Below are 15,673 nucleotides of genomic sequence, written 5' to 3'. Positions count from 1 at the left end.
TGCAGATGTTGTCAGAGAAGCATGATGTTAATGCTATCACACAGTGGCTGAAGGAATGGATCCATGCAGGTGCATCTGTTCCTAAAGAAGCAGTAAGTGACTTTTCTCTGGCGATTCTTGGAGCTCGAGTCAAAGCTTTTACCCCCCATCCTGATTTGAAGAGCTACATCAATGAGTGCTTTAACATTTCACATGGGAATCAGCCTGGACATCTACCCCCATGTTTTGTCAGGGTAGATGTAGCACACTGTATTAAGATGATCTGCCGATAGGACTGCCTGAAAAACAAAAGAACTTGTGTTAAGGATTTTTTTTGTCAGGTCAATAGCACAGCTTCTTAAGTCAGAATGTTTGCAACATGCAAAGTAACTTCTCCGTGCTATCACGGTGGCACTGAGTGAGACCGAGGGTAATGACAGTTCTGGAGCCCCTATCCCATCAGAAAACTGCAAGAAATACTTGAGAGCGCAAATCGTGGGGGAATTTGTCCCCATTTCAGATGAGGAAGATGAGGGACAAGAACCAGGTGATACATTAAACCAACACATCCAGACTAATGTCCGACAGTGGGTGACAGAAATATGTGAGGAGAGCAGGTCACTTGCCATGGCTATGGGGATAGAGACAACATCCACTTCCTCCCTGAGATTATTCCCCAAATAACAAGACTTGGAAGTTACTTGCCACTCTGGACAGCAATAATGGTCCCTCTCTTCAAAAGCACCAGCATCACTGCAAGTTCCGCAGCTGTTGAAGCAGAGTTCAAAAACATAAAAAAAGGCCTTTTCAAGCATGAAAGCCTACCCATTCGTGTGGACCGGTTTGTTGCTCGTCATCTTTCCTTCATTGAAGGAAACATGCGGATTTGCTTTGCAAAACAAAAAAGTGAAAAGGATGAGTGTGATGCCACGACTGTCAAAGAGCCTGACAACATCTGCAGTACTTCTCAAACTGAAGTAGTAAACAAAAGGGAAAAAAAATCTCATCCTGAAGCGGAGCCAGATGCATCTACTGACAGTGCAGTTGAAAACTGGAGAGGTTTAGCGGTCCCACCGAAAAAAAGAAAGATCACTTATATCTTTCTCCTTGTCCTGAATGGCTGCATATTGATACACGAGTGGGCTGGAAAAAAGTCAAGATACCATTGTTGAAAAACGGGAGCCATCAACAGCCTGTTAAACTTCGCACATCAAAAGTGTTTGTGCTTAATACCTGTGCATTTGATTCTGTCTTGCAATGCTTATGCTGTTCTTTTTGTGAAAGTTTTTCATTTGAAAAGATTGTTCTGAACTATGAACATGGGAACCAATTCCTCCACGTGGTGAAAACCATCACAACACAGGGTGTGAACCAACAGGTATACTCACAGAGGGCAGAACTGCTGGGGGAAATATTCAAACCTGTCCTCCTGACCTCTGGTGCTCTCCAAATTGATGCACAATGCCACATCACCACTCTAATTTAGAGCGCAATGAGGAATATCCCAAGTGTTCATTTGATAAAACAATGCTCCTCACAGTACTGCAGTTTAAGCCAACAAGTAACAAGGCATGTTTCATTTGTTTGTGTAAACATTGCTGTCCTGCAGACCTGTGGCATGGCTTATCTTCAGACTGCTGCTGTCAGTCTTCCTGACTCTCTCTGCCTCAGGCCAATAGAAAACCCTTCCCAGTGTCCGTCTTCATTCGAAACACAGGACGACAGTACAGGCAAGGCTCTGTGTTCAGGTAATGTTACTCACAGCTACAATCTGGGAGAGTTTGTGTGGATTGACACTGACCTTGGTAGCAGGTGCAAGGAAGTTGACTTGCTTGAATTTCCCTCCAGTCTGGAGCTAAAAGAGAAGACATTTACTTTAAGAGCTGTCATTGTCTTTGAACCAGGTCTGACCCAGGATTCTCTTGGCTATTATGTGGCATACTGCAGGAGGACTGCATACACTGTAAAAAAATTCCTGTAAACTTTACAGTAATTAACTGGCAGCAATTGACCAGCAACTTATTGTAAAAACATTTTACAGCAATTAACTGGCAGCAATTGACCAGCAACTTATTGTAAAAACATTTTACAGCAATTAACTGGCAGCAATTAACCAGCAACTTATTGTAAAAACATTTTACAGTGATTAACTGGCAGCAATTAACCAGTAAGTTATTGTAAAAACGCTTTACAGTTATTAACTGGCAGCAATTAACCAGTAACTTACTGTAAATACATATAACAGTAGATGAACTTTACAGTATTGGAGTATTTACTGTAAAACAAAAAACAGTCAAATACTGTGGTCTTGGTTGTATATACAGTATTAGGTAGTTTAACTGTATGCTACATAACAGTTAAATACTGTGATGTCAGTTGCATTTACAGTATTAGTTGTTTAACTGCATAATGAATATCAATGAAATAATGCGATTTCAGTTGCGTTTACATTACTGCTTTATTTAATGTACAAACATGAAGTGGTCATTACCACATACAACATACAATGTAACATACAATACATACAACAGCATTGTATATGGCAATGCAGTACTATGAACATTAGGTAATCATAGTAAATTAAGTTTCTCACTGTACAATTTAAATGCTGAATCAGTGATTCAATATTAATCATTAATAGAATGACCCATATTCTAAAATAATTCAATTAACTACAGACAAAAAATTTGTTAACGGGATCATGTATTTTTTGGTGAACAGGAACATAAAGCACATTACCAAACCTTTCAGACAAAACTTTCTTGGGCTTGGACAAAACAGGAGCCCTGAAATTAAAGAAGAAAACACATTAAGAATTATGATGGTGATGTCGGTGTCATGTTAAGATAGTTGTTCCTGATAGGAAGTGTGTCACTGGCTGCAGGAACACTCATGCAATTAGCAAGGTTGGAGTTATATTATTAGTAGGGATGTAACGATTACTGGTGAGACGGTTAAATATCGATTGGAATATGTCGCAAGATAAATCGGAGAGAAAAAACAATTTCAAACTGGTACGACGTAAATGTGAAATGTTGAATGTGCCATTAAGAATTAATGGGGGAAAAAACAACCACATGAGTTAACATAACTATTTGAGATGACTTCTTTCAATAAACCATCTTGAACTTTCTATGCAAAAGTTATTATCTGAACCTCACCTATATCTAGTCAGTTAGCCAATTGAAATCCATGAAGCCCCTGATGAAGGAGATCACATGGGGGTTCATGTATGACGTCTTCCTCTTCACCACTCTCCCAGTCTTCCGGCTCATCTGCTCCTTGGCACTGCACTTGGTGGAGTCAGGATTAATTCTGACCAAAAACCTATGAAATGAGTATAGGAGTTAGAGGTTGAGACATTATGTACATGTCAACGAGTAATCAGTTAGCAAATCACAACTGTGATTGCGGGGGGGATTAATTAAAATAATCGATAAAAATAAATTGTTTTAATTGAATAAATACAATATTGCAGTATTTTATCCTTGCATTACATTCATTTTACTATTAAGGGGTGATAATACTGCCTGAATAAGACTTGTTACTCTAGGTAGTTACATAATTTCAGTTATGATACAAGTAGTTAGTTGTGAACACAATGGCAGCCAGCAAGAATTCAAACGCTGTGTTGCAATTATCAGAGAGATATAGAAAATGCCAGTGAGAATAAAGTTAGGTATATAATTTCATCAGTTAATACCTCTGAATAAACTCCAGTGTTGTGCAGGCTTCCACCTGATACTCCAGGTTGAAAACATAGTAACAGGCGAAGAGAGTGGCCAAGGCAGTGGTGAAGTCAGCCAGGTGAGCAGCAGGTGGGATGATGACCCTCCCTTCGATCGACAGCATCCACTTTTTCGCAGTCAGGATTGTCTCTCCTTAAAGTCAGACATCACAAAAATCATATTTCACAGCAATCCATTTTATAAATGATCTGCTTCAGGTGAATGACTGTAAAAACAGGGCAGGGAGCATACATATCTTCCAAGCAGTACATAAAACAGATAAAAGGAGCAGATATAGTAACTGAGTTGGTGAAAGATGAACAAAAAGTGACATGTATAGCAACCAATCTGAAATAGCAGCAATGACAAACGAGTTGGCTACTAGGGATGAGTGAGTACACCATTATCTGTATCTGTTCAATCAACTAAATTATCAATATCCGTACTCTGAATGGGGCTTAACCCGGAAGTGGGTGTGGTTCAACCCAGAAATAGACTGATCCTGCCCCACAAGTTGTCTTTTTTGCCAGAAATGTATACAAATTGATCAGAAGTTTCTATATGTATTGTTTATTAGAAAACTATTTACATAAAAGCCTCATATTTAGCTTTAGATAAGCGTTTTTGATCACAAGAGTCAGAGAAGTATTTACAGAGAAAAATGTTCATAAACAGAACATGAATAAACTCTGGAAAATTAATGAACATATGTAGGAGTATATAGGTATGAAGTAAAATGCATGAACTTGAGTTTTCGCACTCAACATAGCTTTTTTTGTGTGTGTTTAGTGTTTCCGCAAGTTGTTTTTTTTTTTTTCAAGCGGGGCAGGACAATGTCAAATGCAATGTTCATTATGTGGTCTGAGCGCAAGCGTGAGAGTATCAGTTTATGTGTGTGTGTTCAGGTCTTGAAGTCTGTGTGAGCCTTGTATTACAAGCTGAAAATCCTGACCAGTGAAGAAACAGTGAATGAAGCGAGACGAGCTGCATTCACTACTGTTTCCGAACTAGACTTTCTTTGCTTGTGGCCTCTATGTTCAAAGGATTCATTAACATTGTGTACAATGTGAAATTTACCAAGCATGATGATTCTTGGAGTGATGGGGAGAGACAGCTGGGCCTCTGCATCTGCTGGAGTGGTTGTCACCTATGAATGCCAGTAAAGGGTGTCATGTAACATGGGGGGTAGAGATGGTGCAAATGGTAGAATATGGATTGTTCACAGGAATAAATTGGCAGAGCTGAAATTCTAAATTTGTCCAAAAGATGGCGGCAGACCAAAACGTGAGACCAAAAGAGGGGCCAGAATAAGCTAAACAAGTTAAAAAACAACAATAAAAGAGGAACACGGTGTCAGAGTGTGAGTCACGCATGGAAGCACAAATGGGGTTTTTATTTTTTGAATTCTTTGCTTGGCTAAAAATGTATTCTGTAACCGCTTTAAGCAATATTATTTGTCAATTCGATCAGGAGACCCGTCACTATGAGAATAGTGGCGTGACATAAATTGTTTGGAGAAACACAAATGTGATTTTTATTTTTTGATTTCTTTGCTTGGCTAAAAATGTATTCTGTAACCGCTTTAAGCAATATTATTTGTCAATTCGATCAAGAGACCCGTCACTATGAGAATAGTGGCGTGACATAAATTGTTTGGAGAAGCACAAATGTGATTTTTATTTTTTGATTTCTTTGCTTGGCTAAAAATGTATTCTGTAACCGCTTTAAGCAATATTATTTGTCAATTCGATCAAGAAACCCGTCACTATGAGAATAGTGGCGTGACATAAATTGTTTGGAGAAGCACAAATGTGATTTTTATTTTTTGATTTCTTTGCCTGGCTAAAAATGTATTCTGTAACCGCTTTAAGCAATATTATTTGTCAATTCGATCAAGAGACCCGTCACTATGAGAATAGTGGCGTGACATAAATTGTTTAGAGAAGTAGGTCAAGGGTTTGGATTTTTATTTCAGAGTTAATTGAAGCGTAACTTTAAAAAGTTATTTTCATGGAACAGGAAGAGAAGAAAAGGGGAAGTGAAAGGTTTTACCAGGGGCTAGCTGTGCATTTGGTGGAAAGTACTGTGTGGTCAGGGCGGAAACAGCTGTTGAAGGCCACAGATGTCCAAGCGTGGGAAGAAAACTGGGCACTCCTACCCTATAGTAGGCGTGGGAAAACTGACCAGTTCATTCTATAGGCGTGGGAAAACTGGGCAGTCTTACCCTATAGGGAAGGTATAGGAACAAAGAAAGGGGAGGGGGGGACAGAGAAGTCTATAAAAAGTCCTGCAGGGGCAGCTTCAGGGCTTTTTCCCCCAAAAGAGCGCTCATACGTGAAGAAGCCCGGAGGAGTTTCAAGATTTTTTCCAAAGTCCCGAAGATCTTTGTGTGAGACGCAGGATCGCTGGACTGAAATTAACTTGGATTTACTCCCAAAAATTGGACTGGACAACTTTACAGGAGAAATAGGTGAGGGATTACCATTTTTATGTATTTTAGCGAGAGGGGGGAATAGTCATCGCGCCGCCGGCACCCTCGGGGCCAGCCTGTTTCTCTAATTTGGATTTTGGAAGTAAGATCGAATTGATCACTCGACTTTGCTTCCACCAAAAATAGCACGGAGCTGGTATTTACCTCTTCCCTCTTTCATGAACTGTGTTTTGCAATCGAATTGTTCTGGGATTGAATGATTTTATTAACACGGGTATCAGTGAGTGAAGTTGTTCGGTTTCTGGAGTAATTGAGATTTGTAATTCTATTCCATGGTTCTTCAATAAATGTGTTTTGTATATTACTTACTTTGTTGTGCGCGGATTTGTACTGAACATGCAACCGATGGTTTGGGGCCGATTTAAATAAAATAAATTAACGGAAGTGTTTAAATCGGATTATTGGTTTTGTGTAGAACGGAAAGTTATTTAATTATTTGAAAGGCTCAGGCCCGCTTCCCCTTTTTGACGGGCCGCGTAAAAAGTAACTCCGAACAAGTTAGAGACTTGAATAACTTCCGTAGTTATTTGAGCCACGAGTGAATTTCGATCCGTTCGAAAGTTGTTTCGTCTGAATAAAAAAACGAAACTGTTTAAATCGGATTATTGGTTTTGTGTAGAACGGAAAGTTATTTAACTATTTGAAAGGCTCAGGCCCGCTTCCCCTTTTTTGACGGGCCGCGTAAAAAGTAACTCCGAACAAGTTAGAGACTTGAATAACTTCCGTAGTTATTTGAGCCACGAGTGAATTTCGATCCGTTCGAAAGTTTGTTTCGTCTGAATAAAAAAAAAACAAAAAAAAAACGAAACTGTTTAAATCGGATTATTGGTTTTGTGTAGAACGGAAAGTTATTTAACTATTTGAAAGGCTCAGGCCCGCTTCCCCTTTTTGACGGGCCGCGTAAAAAGTAACTCCGAGCAAGTTAGAGAATTAAATAACTTTCGTAAATATTTAACGGAAGAGTGGATTTCGTTAAAAGTGAATTCGGTTGAAAATTTTCTTCTTCTAAATAACATAACGACGACGGTTAAAATAAATCATTGGAGTTGGTGGAGGATAAAAGTATTTCGATTGTCCGTCGGGCGCGGCCCAGTTCCTAAATTTGTCGGGCCGCGTCAAAAGTTAAATGGGACACGATCAAAAAATAGACTTGCCTTCCAAATTAATTATTGGGCAAATCTAGACAGAGCACGACATTTTTATCCGGTTTAAGAAAGTTGTTATTCTTTTTAAAGCAATTAAGTGGGGTGAAGAACTCCGACGGTTAAGTGCTAGATCTACGTATAAGAAGTTGGAATTAATCATATAAAGGGCATTAATTTTCTTCTTAAATGCTATTATTGTCACACTTTTATTAATTCGATTCTCTTTCGAATAAAAAAGTTGGTCGGCTCGTTGCATGAGCGACCAAGTGGAACGGACCCATATCAACATTTACTTCGGCAAAACTAGTGCTTGGGTGCGCTATACAAACGAATCCCTGAGGTCTTAACAAAGACATCTAAAAAAATATCCGTAACAAAATAAGAACTTCAAACACTAGCGGGGAGCCATCAATACGATGCGGTCATTTCGAAGTCTTGCCTCGAATTGAGTTACTCGGCTCGAGCTTCGGGTGACTTGAGAGGGATTGGCGTCGTACAGAAATTAGATTGATTCCGGTGGAGTTAATTTAACTCGGGTGGTTAGATTACGGACGAATCCCCGAACCCGGCTAAAGCAAACCCGTTACCGGGAAGCCCGGGGCACCTTAATGCAAGAGGTGCGTTTGACAAGGGGAAAGTTACTTGAAACAAACGAGATGGCATATTATCTCTAGGAAAAAAGAAATTATTTTTTAAATTTGTTGACAAGGAAGCAATGTGCCATATTTTTTGTTTTTCTGATGGTTTGTGCACATTTACATCCCTTGAAAATAGAAAATAACAAAGTGCCAGGCGATATCAGTTTTCTCTTAATTCAAATATTGTGTACACAGTGGAGAAGAAACTACACTCAACATGCTCTACAAAATTATTCAGATGGAACCATTGTGGGATAGATGTGGGTTATAGTGTCAGGTGAGGTATATAAATGAATGAAAAGGAAAAAGTGCTTAATCAACAATAACGTAAATGTGCCTTCTAACAATATACCTGGCCTGAAACCCACTGTATCAAACGATTAACAAACTTAAACTACAAACGCCTAGGAAGACAGGATTTAGTACTTGAACCCAAGTACAAGATGCCATTGAAGGCTCACCAAACTGCAATAAAGTTGGGGGGGTAAAATGTTTTCGTAATTAAGGCGAATTAAGTGAATCTTCTTGCTCTTTGAAGTGTGCCAACATCACAAGCATCGCTGATAGGCCATCAGTTCCTTCTTGGTCCTCCTTTCGAGCTTCCTTCAGGACAGCTCTTACTTCCTTCCCCGACCTTGTAATCTGACTTCTGAAGAAATCCAGAAGTCTTTTACCTTTTTTCTCCAAGTCTTCATTCAGTCTTGTGTATATGTCAACATTGGTGAGAGTGGTGAAATGTGATAATAAGAACTTATGTGAAAAGAGAAATGGCCACTCTTTACCCACATTCAGAATATTTGGGGGAGGGTTTGCGTTGATACATTCCCGCTGTTTGGCATAAGTGATTGCCATTAGGTCTTCGACTCTTCCTCTCTCACTGCCCTTGAGTCCCTCTTGGCTGAATATATCCAACATCTCAAGCTTCTTTTCTTCTAATGATGCTGATGTTTCCCCATCTGGATAGTTCTCTGGCTGCCAACGAACACACCCATAACTGTCGACTCTTAAGCATGTAGCTACTGTTGGCTGGTCATCATCACCATCCTTATCATCTCTCTGGGTGCGTTTGGGCTTCCTCAGACGGGGAAGAGTGTTGCCACGATTTAAATATTCTACTCTGGTCTTGAGCTGATTTAAAACACTGAAATACCCACATCCAATTAGCTCCCCCTCTTCATTTTTGTCTAAAAAACTATTTGGATATTTTTGAGTTATAGCTTTTGCCACTACCACACACTCTCTGCGAGTAGGGTTCAATGAATGCTCTCTCATTGCATCAACGGTGACTCTTATCAAGTGTCGGCGGTCCTCCACAGCTGGCCTCTCACCAGCATCTACTGCTCTTCTAAGAGTCGGCCTCACTTTGTTCCATGGCACCTCAAAACTGTCCACCCATGCAGAGATGGGACTGGTGGGTGATATGGGGCATGTGCTGGAAGAGCCAACTGGCCGTGGCTCAGGCGATGAAGGGCTTAGCTGGGGGTCGGCGGGACTTGCATTACACACGAGTGAAAGCGCACAAATGATTGTGACCAGTTTAATACCACAAAATAATATCCTTCAAATTTTGTATATAACCCCATATTAACATATACAAGTCTGCAAGTACCGTAATTTCCGGACTATAAGTCGTGGTTTTTCTCATAGTTTGGGTGGGGGGGCGACTTATACTCCGGAGCGACTTATATCTGGTTTTTTCACTTTTTGGGGCATTTTATGGCTGGTGCGACTTATACTCCGGAGCGACTTATAGTCCGGAAAATACGGGTATATAGGTTTTTTTCTACAAATTTTTACTTGATCATTAACACATCACTTACAAGTATAGTTGTCCACTTCCCATGTTATTTTTAGTATAGTTGATCACTTCACATGCTTTTATATCTTTATCTTGAACATTTTCAAAACATAAAAAATTGAGAAAAAAATCAAATAAAGCAATTAACACTTTAAAGCGCCATATCCAAGTCCACTGTCTGCTGTATGCACACTTGCTCCATTTTTGCTCCTCTTATATTTCTTATGTTATTTGTTTATTTATCATTTATTCAACACTCTTATTTATTCATTGTTTGTGCCTTCTTGTTTTTTTTTTGTGTTGTTTACTTGTATGTATATTGTGTATATGTATGTTACGTCAGGCCCGTTCTCAGCTCTTCGTTTGTGTTTGTCACGTTAGCATACGTCGTTTAGCCTGTTGTTGCTATCGGTTAGCCTGTTGTTGCTCGTTCATGACTGTTCTTGGTGTGGGATTTTGTCGAATAAATTGCCCCCCAAAATGAGACTTATACTTCGGAGCTACTCATATATGTTTTTTTTTTTTCACTTTTTGGGGCATTTTATGGCTGGTGTGACTTATACTCCGGAGCGATTTATAGTCCAAAAATTACGGTACTTATTTTGATTATTGAATAATCCATCAATCACTACCTGGAAGAGATTTAAATTCTCTGACATTAAAGTCACAAATTAATGAGCAAAAAACAAACAAAATTGCAGGAAAACTGTCTGCTGTATGCTCAATTGCTCCTTTTTGCTCCTCTTATTTATTTATTTATTTGTTGTGTTATTTATTCATTATTTATTCAGCACGCTGTTGTTTACTTGTTTTACTTGATTGTCTATTGTGGGCCATGTCTTGTCACCGTGGGATAGGGGGGAATGAAATTTCGGTTTCTTTGTGTGTCTTTGGTATGTGGAGAAATTGACAATAAAGCTGACTTTGACTTTGACTTTAATATGCTTTGACATTATGAAATCATAATTCAGTGATGTTTTTTTCTGTTTATTTATTTGTTTACATCTTTGAAATAAGGATTACTAAACTAAACTAATGTTAATTGAAGCAATGTAATCTCACCTTTCAAGGAATGAAGAATCTTTCTGCACTGAATGGGTGTGAGCAGATGTTTCATGTCATCTTCTTGAATGAACTGCAGATCATCTGGTACTTCAACACCTACTTTGGTCACCAACTCATTGACCAAAGTTTCAAGTTTCACTTCATCTAGCTGTGGTAGTGCCGTCTGTATTGCCTTCTTAATGGAGTCCATTACTCATTCTTCTGAAACACAGAATGATGCAGAGCAACAAGATTAAGACCAAATCGTTTATATACAGAAAGAGGGTAATAATCTGCAAGCGTGTCCACAGTCAAACACTGATACTGTGCTTCAGAGTTGCTTTGTAAGCAATACACACCAAGATCCACAACTGGTACAGATTGATAATGCTCGACAACAAAATATATGTTTGACTCATTTATCAGTATCAACAGTATTTTCCCAAATAGACACCCTGTGTCATTTTGGTCCACTACAACAGTTAAGCCTCTTTTGTACAGAGTGCCTTTGAAAGTGACAGAGGGTGTTTCAATTGTGTGTTCCGGGCAGAGACCCTTAAGACTGACAGCTCTCTGAATGCCTATCTGGTACAGTTGGTCATCAAATCTACTTGGTTGGCCCATTTGCAGAGTTGGTGGAAATAAGCTACCAGTATGTAAATATGCTTGTAGCAACTGGTGTCTTTCTGCTACGGTACTGCAGAGATTTTTAAAGTTATGCAGTTTTCTTGCACATTGCTTGAAATACGAGTGCTTGCTTTCAAAGCGCAATGTCCACAACCTAATGAGGGGACCAAACCGAAGAATGAGTTCTGGGTAATGGACAAGACAGTGGTGCTTGGCCTTTAGTGTATTTTCTGGGAATGTGGCAGTTCTAAGATGGATGTATTCCTCAATGAGAATCTTAAGATATACCACTTGGTTGGTATGGATCTTGGGTGCACAAATCAAATCCACAATTTCTCTGAGCTTTAAGCATAACTGCCACACCTCATCATCAAGTGGATTTTTGATTCTGTCTCCAACCAGAATAGGAAGGAGACGTAAGAGGCCCCAGTTTTGAGCAGCATGCCCTCCCAACTTCTCTCCATCAGATTTTACCTCACATGGTTTGTTATTTGAATCACTGCCTAGGTATGTGAACTGAGATATAGTCTGATTCAGTTGACCATAGGTGAAGTGTTTTCCCACATTCACCAAGTGTTTAATGTACATTGCAAGATCAAATGAAACAACACCTTCGAACAGGTCATGACCCAGACATGGAGGGAGTCCTGGCTGGCAAACATGATAATATTTCAACTGATTGAAAACTGAGTCAAACTTTATTCCATTGGTCATTTCCTGGTTTGAGGCTACCTGTGCCACACTCTTTTTGTAACTCTCAATGGTTCTATTAGGACCAGATTTGGTGGGATCTGTGTGGAAAGATTCTCTATCTATGACACAGTACCGGCAAAAATGTGTGCTTTTACTGAAGTTTTCAGTAAACCCACCAATACTGTGTGACCCCAGATTATCTCCAGTAATGGCAATCACAGAGCCTTTTATCTTCTCCCCATCACCATAATCAATTCCACTTTCCTCGATTTGTTTTAAGTCACTGACTAAAGTGGAGAATACTTTTTCTTGTCCGAAAAATTTGAAATCCTCCTCTCTGCACAACATAACAAGTTGCATTGGATCAATGGAAGACCGGTTGTGTGGCGCAATCTCTGCAAGTGTCAAGTACATAGCCAATATTTTGTGTTTTTTTCTGCCTGAGCCCAGCGGGTTCACAACTTCAAACGAATCCTGATACAAGATGATCGACAATGAAGATGGTGATTCTTGAAAAAGTACATTATCTTTAACGTTTCTACCATCTCTCACGTCTTCAAGAACATCAGGAGTAGTTCCTGTGTTAGCTTTAGCTTGCTCTTTAACAGAGCTTTGACTGATGAGTGATTTGATTGTATCCTTGATGGGCACATACTGATAGAACCTCTCTTTGCCTTTAGCATCAATGCCTAAGTAAGTCTTTGCTGGCTCAACATACTTAAATCTGCTCTTAAAGAAGGTTTTACGAAGTTGATCTGTTCTAAACACTCCTTCATTGCACATTTTCAGAAGGTTATCTTTTGAGATATCTTATCTCTTATCATCAAGGAGCCTCTTAATATCACTTTCAGACACATTCAGCTTTGTTAATTCTTCATGCATCCTGGACAAAAGATAAGTCAAACCAGTGTTGTGGACCTCTTGTATTTCCTCTATTATGGTCTGAATTGTACTGGCTGGTAGCAGCATTTTAGCCTGCATTCGGAGATAAAACATGGCCAGATTGTTCATAAAATCATGTGTGTCCACTTCATCATGTGTGTCATCATCAACAATTGTCTCAAAAGTTTGACCAAGTTCACAGTCTGATGGCGTATTCATGCAGGCACTAGTAATGTTAGTAGCACTGGTAGAAGTATGGCCACTACATGGAGAACTAGAGGTCTTTTTGTGCTTCCGGCTCAAGTGTGAAGAAAAGGATGAGCGGACATGAAAATACCTTGAACAGTTAGTAAAGGGGCATGACACTTTTTTGCCATCTTTGATATGCCAATGAAGATGTTCACATAAGGTTGAAAAATTTGCTGACATAAAGCTACAACCTTCAACAGTGCAAGCCAAGTCAACTCCATCAATTTGCCTTTCAAGTGCTGGTTTAGCTGTCTTCTTGTGACAGCGGTACATGTGAGCTTGAAGGGCGCCACGTGTGTGACAAGTGGCAAAGCATTCTGCTACCCCACATGGAAATCTGAAGTTAGCTAAATGTCTGTGAATCCTCAAATGACGAACAAATGCAGGGATTGAAGCTGTGGTGAAATTACAGTACTTGCATGAGTAATTCATTTTGATGTATTACTATTTTATTTTATTACTTATAGTGAAAGTGCTGGTAGGCTTACTTATCGAGTGTCTGGATGTCGCGGAGTGTGCTTGGTGTGCCGACGAAAACCCACACGAGGCAGAAGGTGGAGAAAAAAAACAGGCGGTAAAATACTCTTGTTGTGATCGTGATTTGTCCCGTTTAGTTTGACGTGATTGACAAACCGAAGCAAGACTGCTGAAATCTCTTGATCCTCATTAGATAAATTCAGGTCAGCCCATATCAGCCCATGTCTACGGAAGATGATTAGGGTCAGTTAAGAAAAAAAACAAAAGGGGTGACAGGATTCTGACTTTTTTTTCTCTTCCGTACATGTCCGCCAGTGAAAAAGAAAAGAGAAAAGAACTTAATGTTGATAATAAACAAATGCCATGGTGAGTCATTGAGTTAAAAGTCATAATGATTATATGAAATGATATGATAATCATTGATTTTATTATGAGATATATTATATATAATATATATCTGTATACATATATGTATATACATATTAGACAAATAATTTTAATATGAATATAAATTTAAATATCAACTTTCAATGTTCATTCATCAACGACATTGACAATAAAATTACAGTAGTTTACTTTTCCAATTACAGCACTATACAGGCTATTGTGATTTTTTTACAGTAATGCTTCGACTACTGTGTTTTTCACTACACTACTTATCCTACTGTGATTTTGTCATGTTTACGAGGTTTAACTGTAAAAATTACAGCATTCAACTGTAATAATCATACACAGTACGGTTACTGTGTTTAATACAGTAAGTAACTATAGATTTCACAGCCAATTTTAACAGTGGACATTGACAATAAAATTACAGTAGTTTACTTTTCTGTTTACAGTACTATACTGGCTATTGTGATTTATTTACAGTAATGCTTCGAGTACTGTGTTTCTCACTGTAATACTTATCCTACTGTGATTTTGTCATGTTTACGAGGTGTAACTGTAACAATTACAGCGTTCTACTGTAATAATCATACACAGTACGGTTACTGTGTTTAATACAGTAAGTAACTATAGATTTCACAGCCATTTTTAACAGTGTACGCCTGGGAGATCTATAATGACCTGGGAAGTGGAGTGAAAGCAGCATCAGTAAATACTAAAATCTTCCCGCATGCTGTGTTCTACACATTGTAGTGATACATTGTTTGAATTGTTGTAAAAAAATGTCAATGATGTTCCCTTTAACAAAGAAAGTTATTTTTTCACGTTTTCAAGTTTCTTTTTCTGGCTGTCATCAACTTCACATACATGTTTTAATTAATTAATTTAATTGTTGCATTAATTAATGTTTTGGAACAAACAGACTCACCAGGTATTTAGGTTGCAGTGAACCTTTTACATGTCAGATTTAATTGAAACTAATGATTATATAGGCGTAATGATAACAAGGGAATTAATCAATAAGCACAATAAAAACATAAGTACGGAAATATCCTCGTACCAAAAGCCATTTCCCGCAGTGAAAGTTTTCTGCAAGATAAAAAGAAGAAAAAAAAGACGAAGAACATATTTACCTTGTATTCGTCCTACATCAGGAGCATTCCAGAAGCTTGAAATTTGCGACGAAATACGGTGACGTCATTGCTATAAATTAAATGTGTAATATCTGCAAAACCGTAGCAGCACAAACGAAACTTTTTGCAGCACAAACCAGCACAAACGAAGCCCAAACGAACGGCACTTATTTGGGTCTATTTTGAAGTAAATAGGGGGGCGGGGCTACGTGACGTCATTGCTATAAAAAAAATGTGTAATATCTCCGAAACGGAGGCAGCAGAAACGAAACTTTTTGCTGCACAAGCCAGCACAAACGAAGCACAAACGAACGGTACCTCTTTGGGTCCATTTGGGGGTAAAGTAGGGCTGGGTGACTTCTGGATACCTGTAAATTAATCGTTCATAACTAAAAAACCATA

The 15,673-nt window shown here is 38.8% G+C and overlaps 2 protein-coding genes across 5 annotated transcripts in view; one reads left to right on the top strand and one right to left on the bottom strand.

Moving 5' to 3' along the window:
- lmnb1 (lamin B1) overlaps window positions 1–6,423 on the top strand; it is a 91,570-nt gene extending 85,147 nt beyond the window's left edge. Inside the window, exon 12 of the transcript XR_015861904.1 lies at window positions 1,589–6,423. The gene's annotated coding sequence lies outside the window, so the exon portion shown is untranslated. The remainder of the gene's footprint in view (window positions 1–1,588) is intronic.
- LOC148390083 (uncharacterized) lies at window positions 2,419–15,422 on the bottom strand. 4 transcript variants are annotated; one of them, XM_088392727.1, is made up of 6 exons: window positions 15,272–15,422; window positions 10,842–11,045; window positions 4,785–4,854; window positions 3,683–3,860; window positions 3,141–3,306; window positions 2,419–2,765 (listed from the first exon to the last, which is right to left on the bottom strand). In XM_088392727.1, exons 3-5 carry the CDS (start codon window positions 4,789–4,791, stop codon window positions 3,147–3,149), a joined length of 345 nt encoding a protein of 114 aa, XP_088248853.1. In that variant the 5' UTR covers window positions 4,792–4,854; window positions 10,842–11,045; window positions 15,272–15,422; the 3' UTR covers window positions 2,419–2,765; window positions 3,141–3,146. The 4 variants fall into 4 exon arrangements, with proteins under 4 accessions (XP_088248853.1, XP_088248851.1, XP_088248852.1 ...); XM_088392725.1 differs by lacking the exon at window positions 4,785–4,854; XM_088392726.1 differs by lacking the exons at window positions 4,785–4,854; window positions 15,272–15,422 and adding an exon at window positions 11,183–11,304.
- Window positions 15,423–15,673: the final 251 nt, after the last annotated feature.

Source organism: Syngnathus floridae, chromosome 12, assembly GCF_059516105.1.
Source record: "Syngnathus floridae isolate MCC-2025c chromosome 12, RoL_Sflo_1.0, whole genome shotgun sequence".
NCBI lineage: Eukaryota > Metazoa > Chordata > Actinopteri > Syngnathiformes > Syngnathidae > Syngnathus > Syngnathus floridae.
This window is presented reverse-complemented; position numbering and strand designations above follow the sequence as displayed.

What these genes read in the sequence shown, in the direction of transcription:
- LOC148390083 (XM_088392725.1), bottom strand. Translation starts at nt 11,034, where the DNA reads ATGGACTCCATTAAGAAGGCAATACAGACGGCACTACCACAGCTAGAT. An exon ending in GATTCTTCATTCCTTGAAAG is followed by an intron (nt 3,861 to 10,841) that starts GTGAGATTACAT and finishes TCTGACTTTAAG; the next exon opens with GAGAGACAATCCTGACTGCG. An exon ending in ACACTGGAGTTTATTCAGAG is followed by an intron (nt 3,307 to 3,682) that starts GTATTAACTGAT and finishes CTCATTTCATAG; the next exon opens with GTTTTTGGTCAGAATTAATC.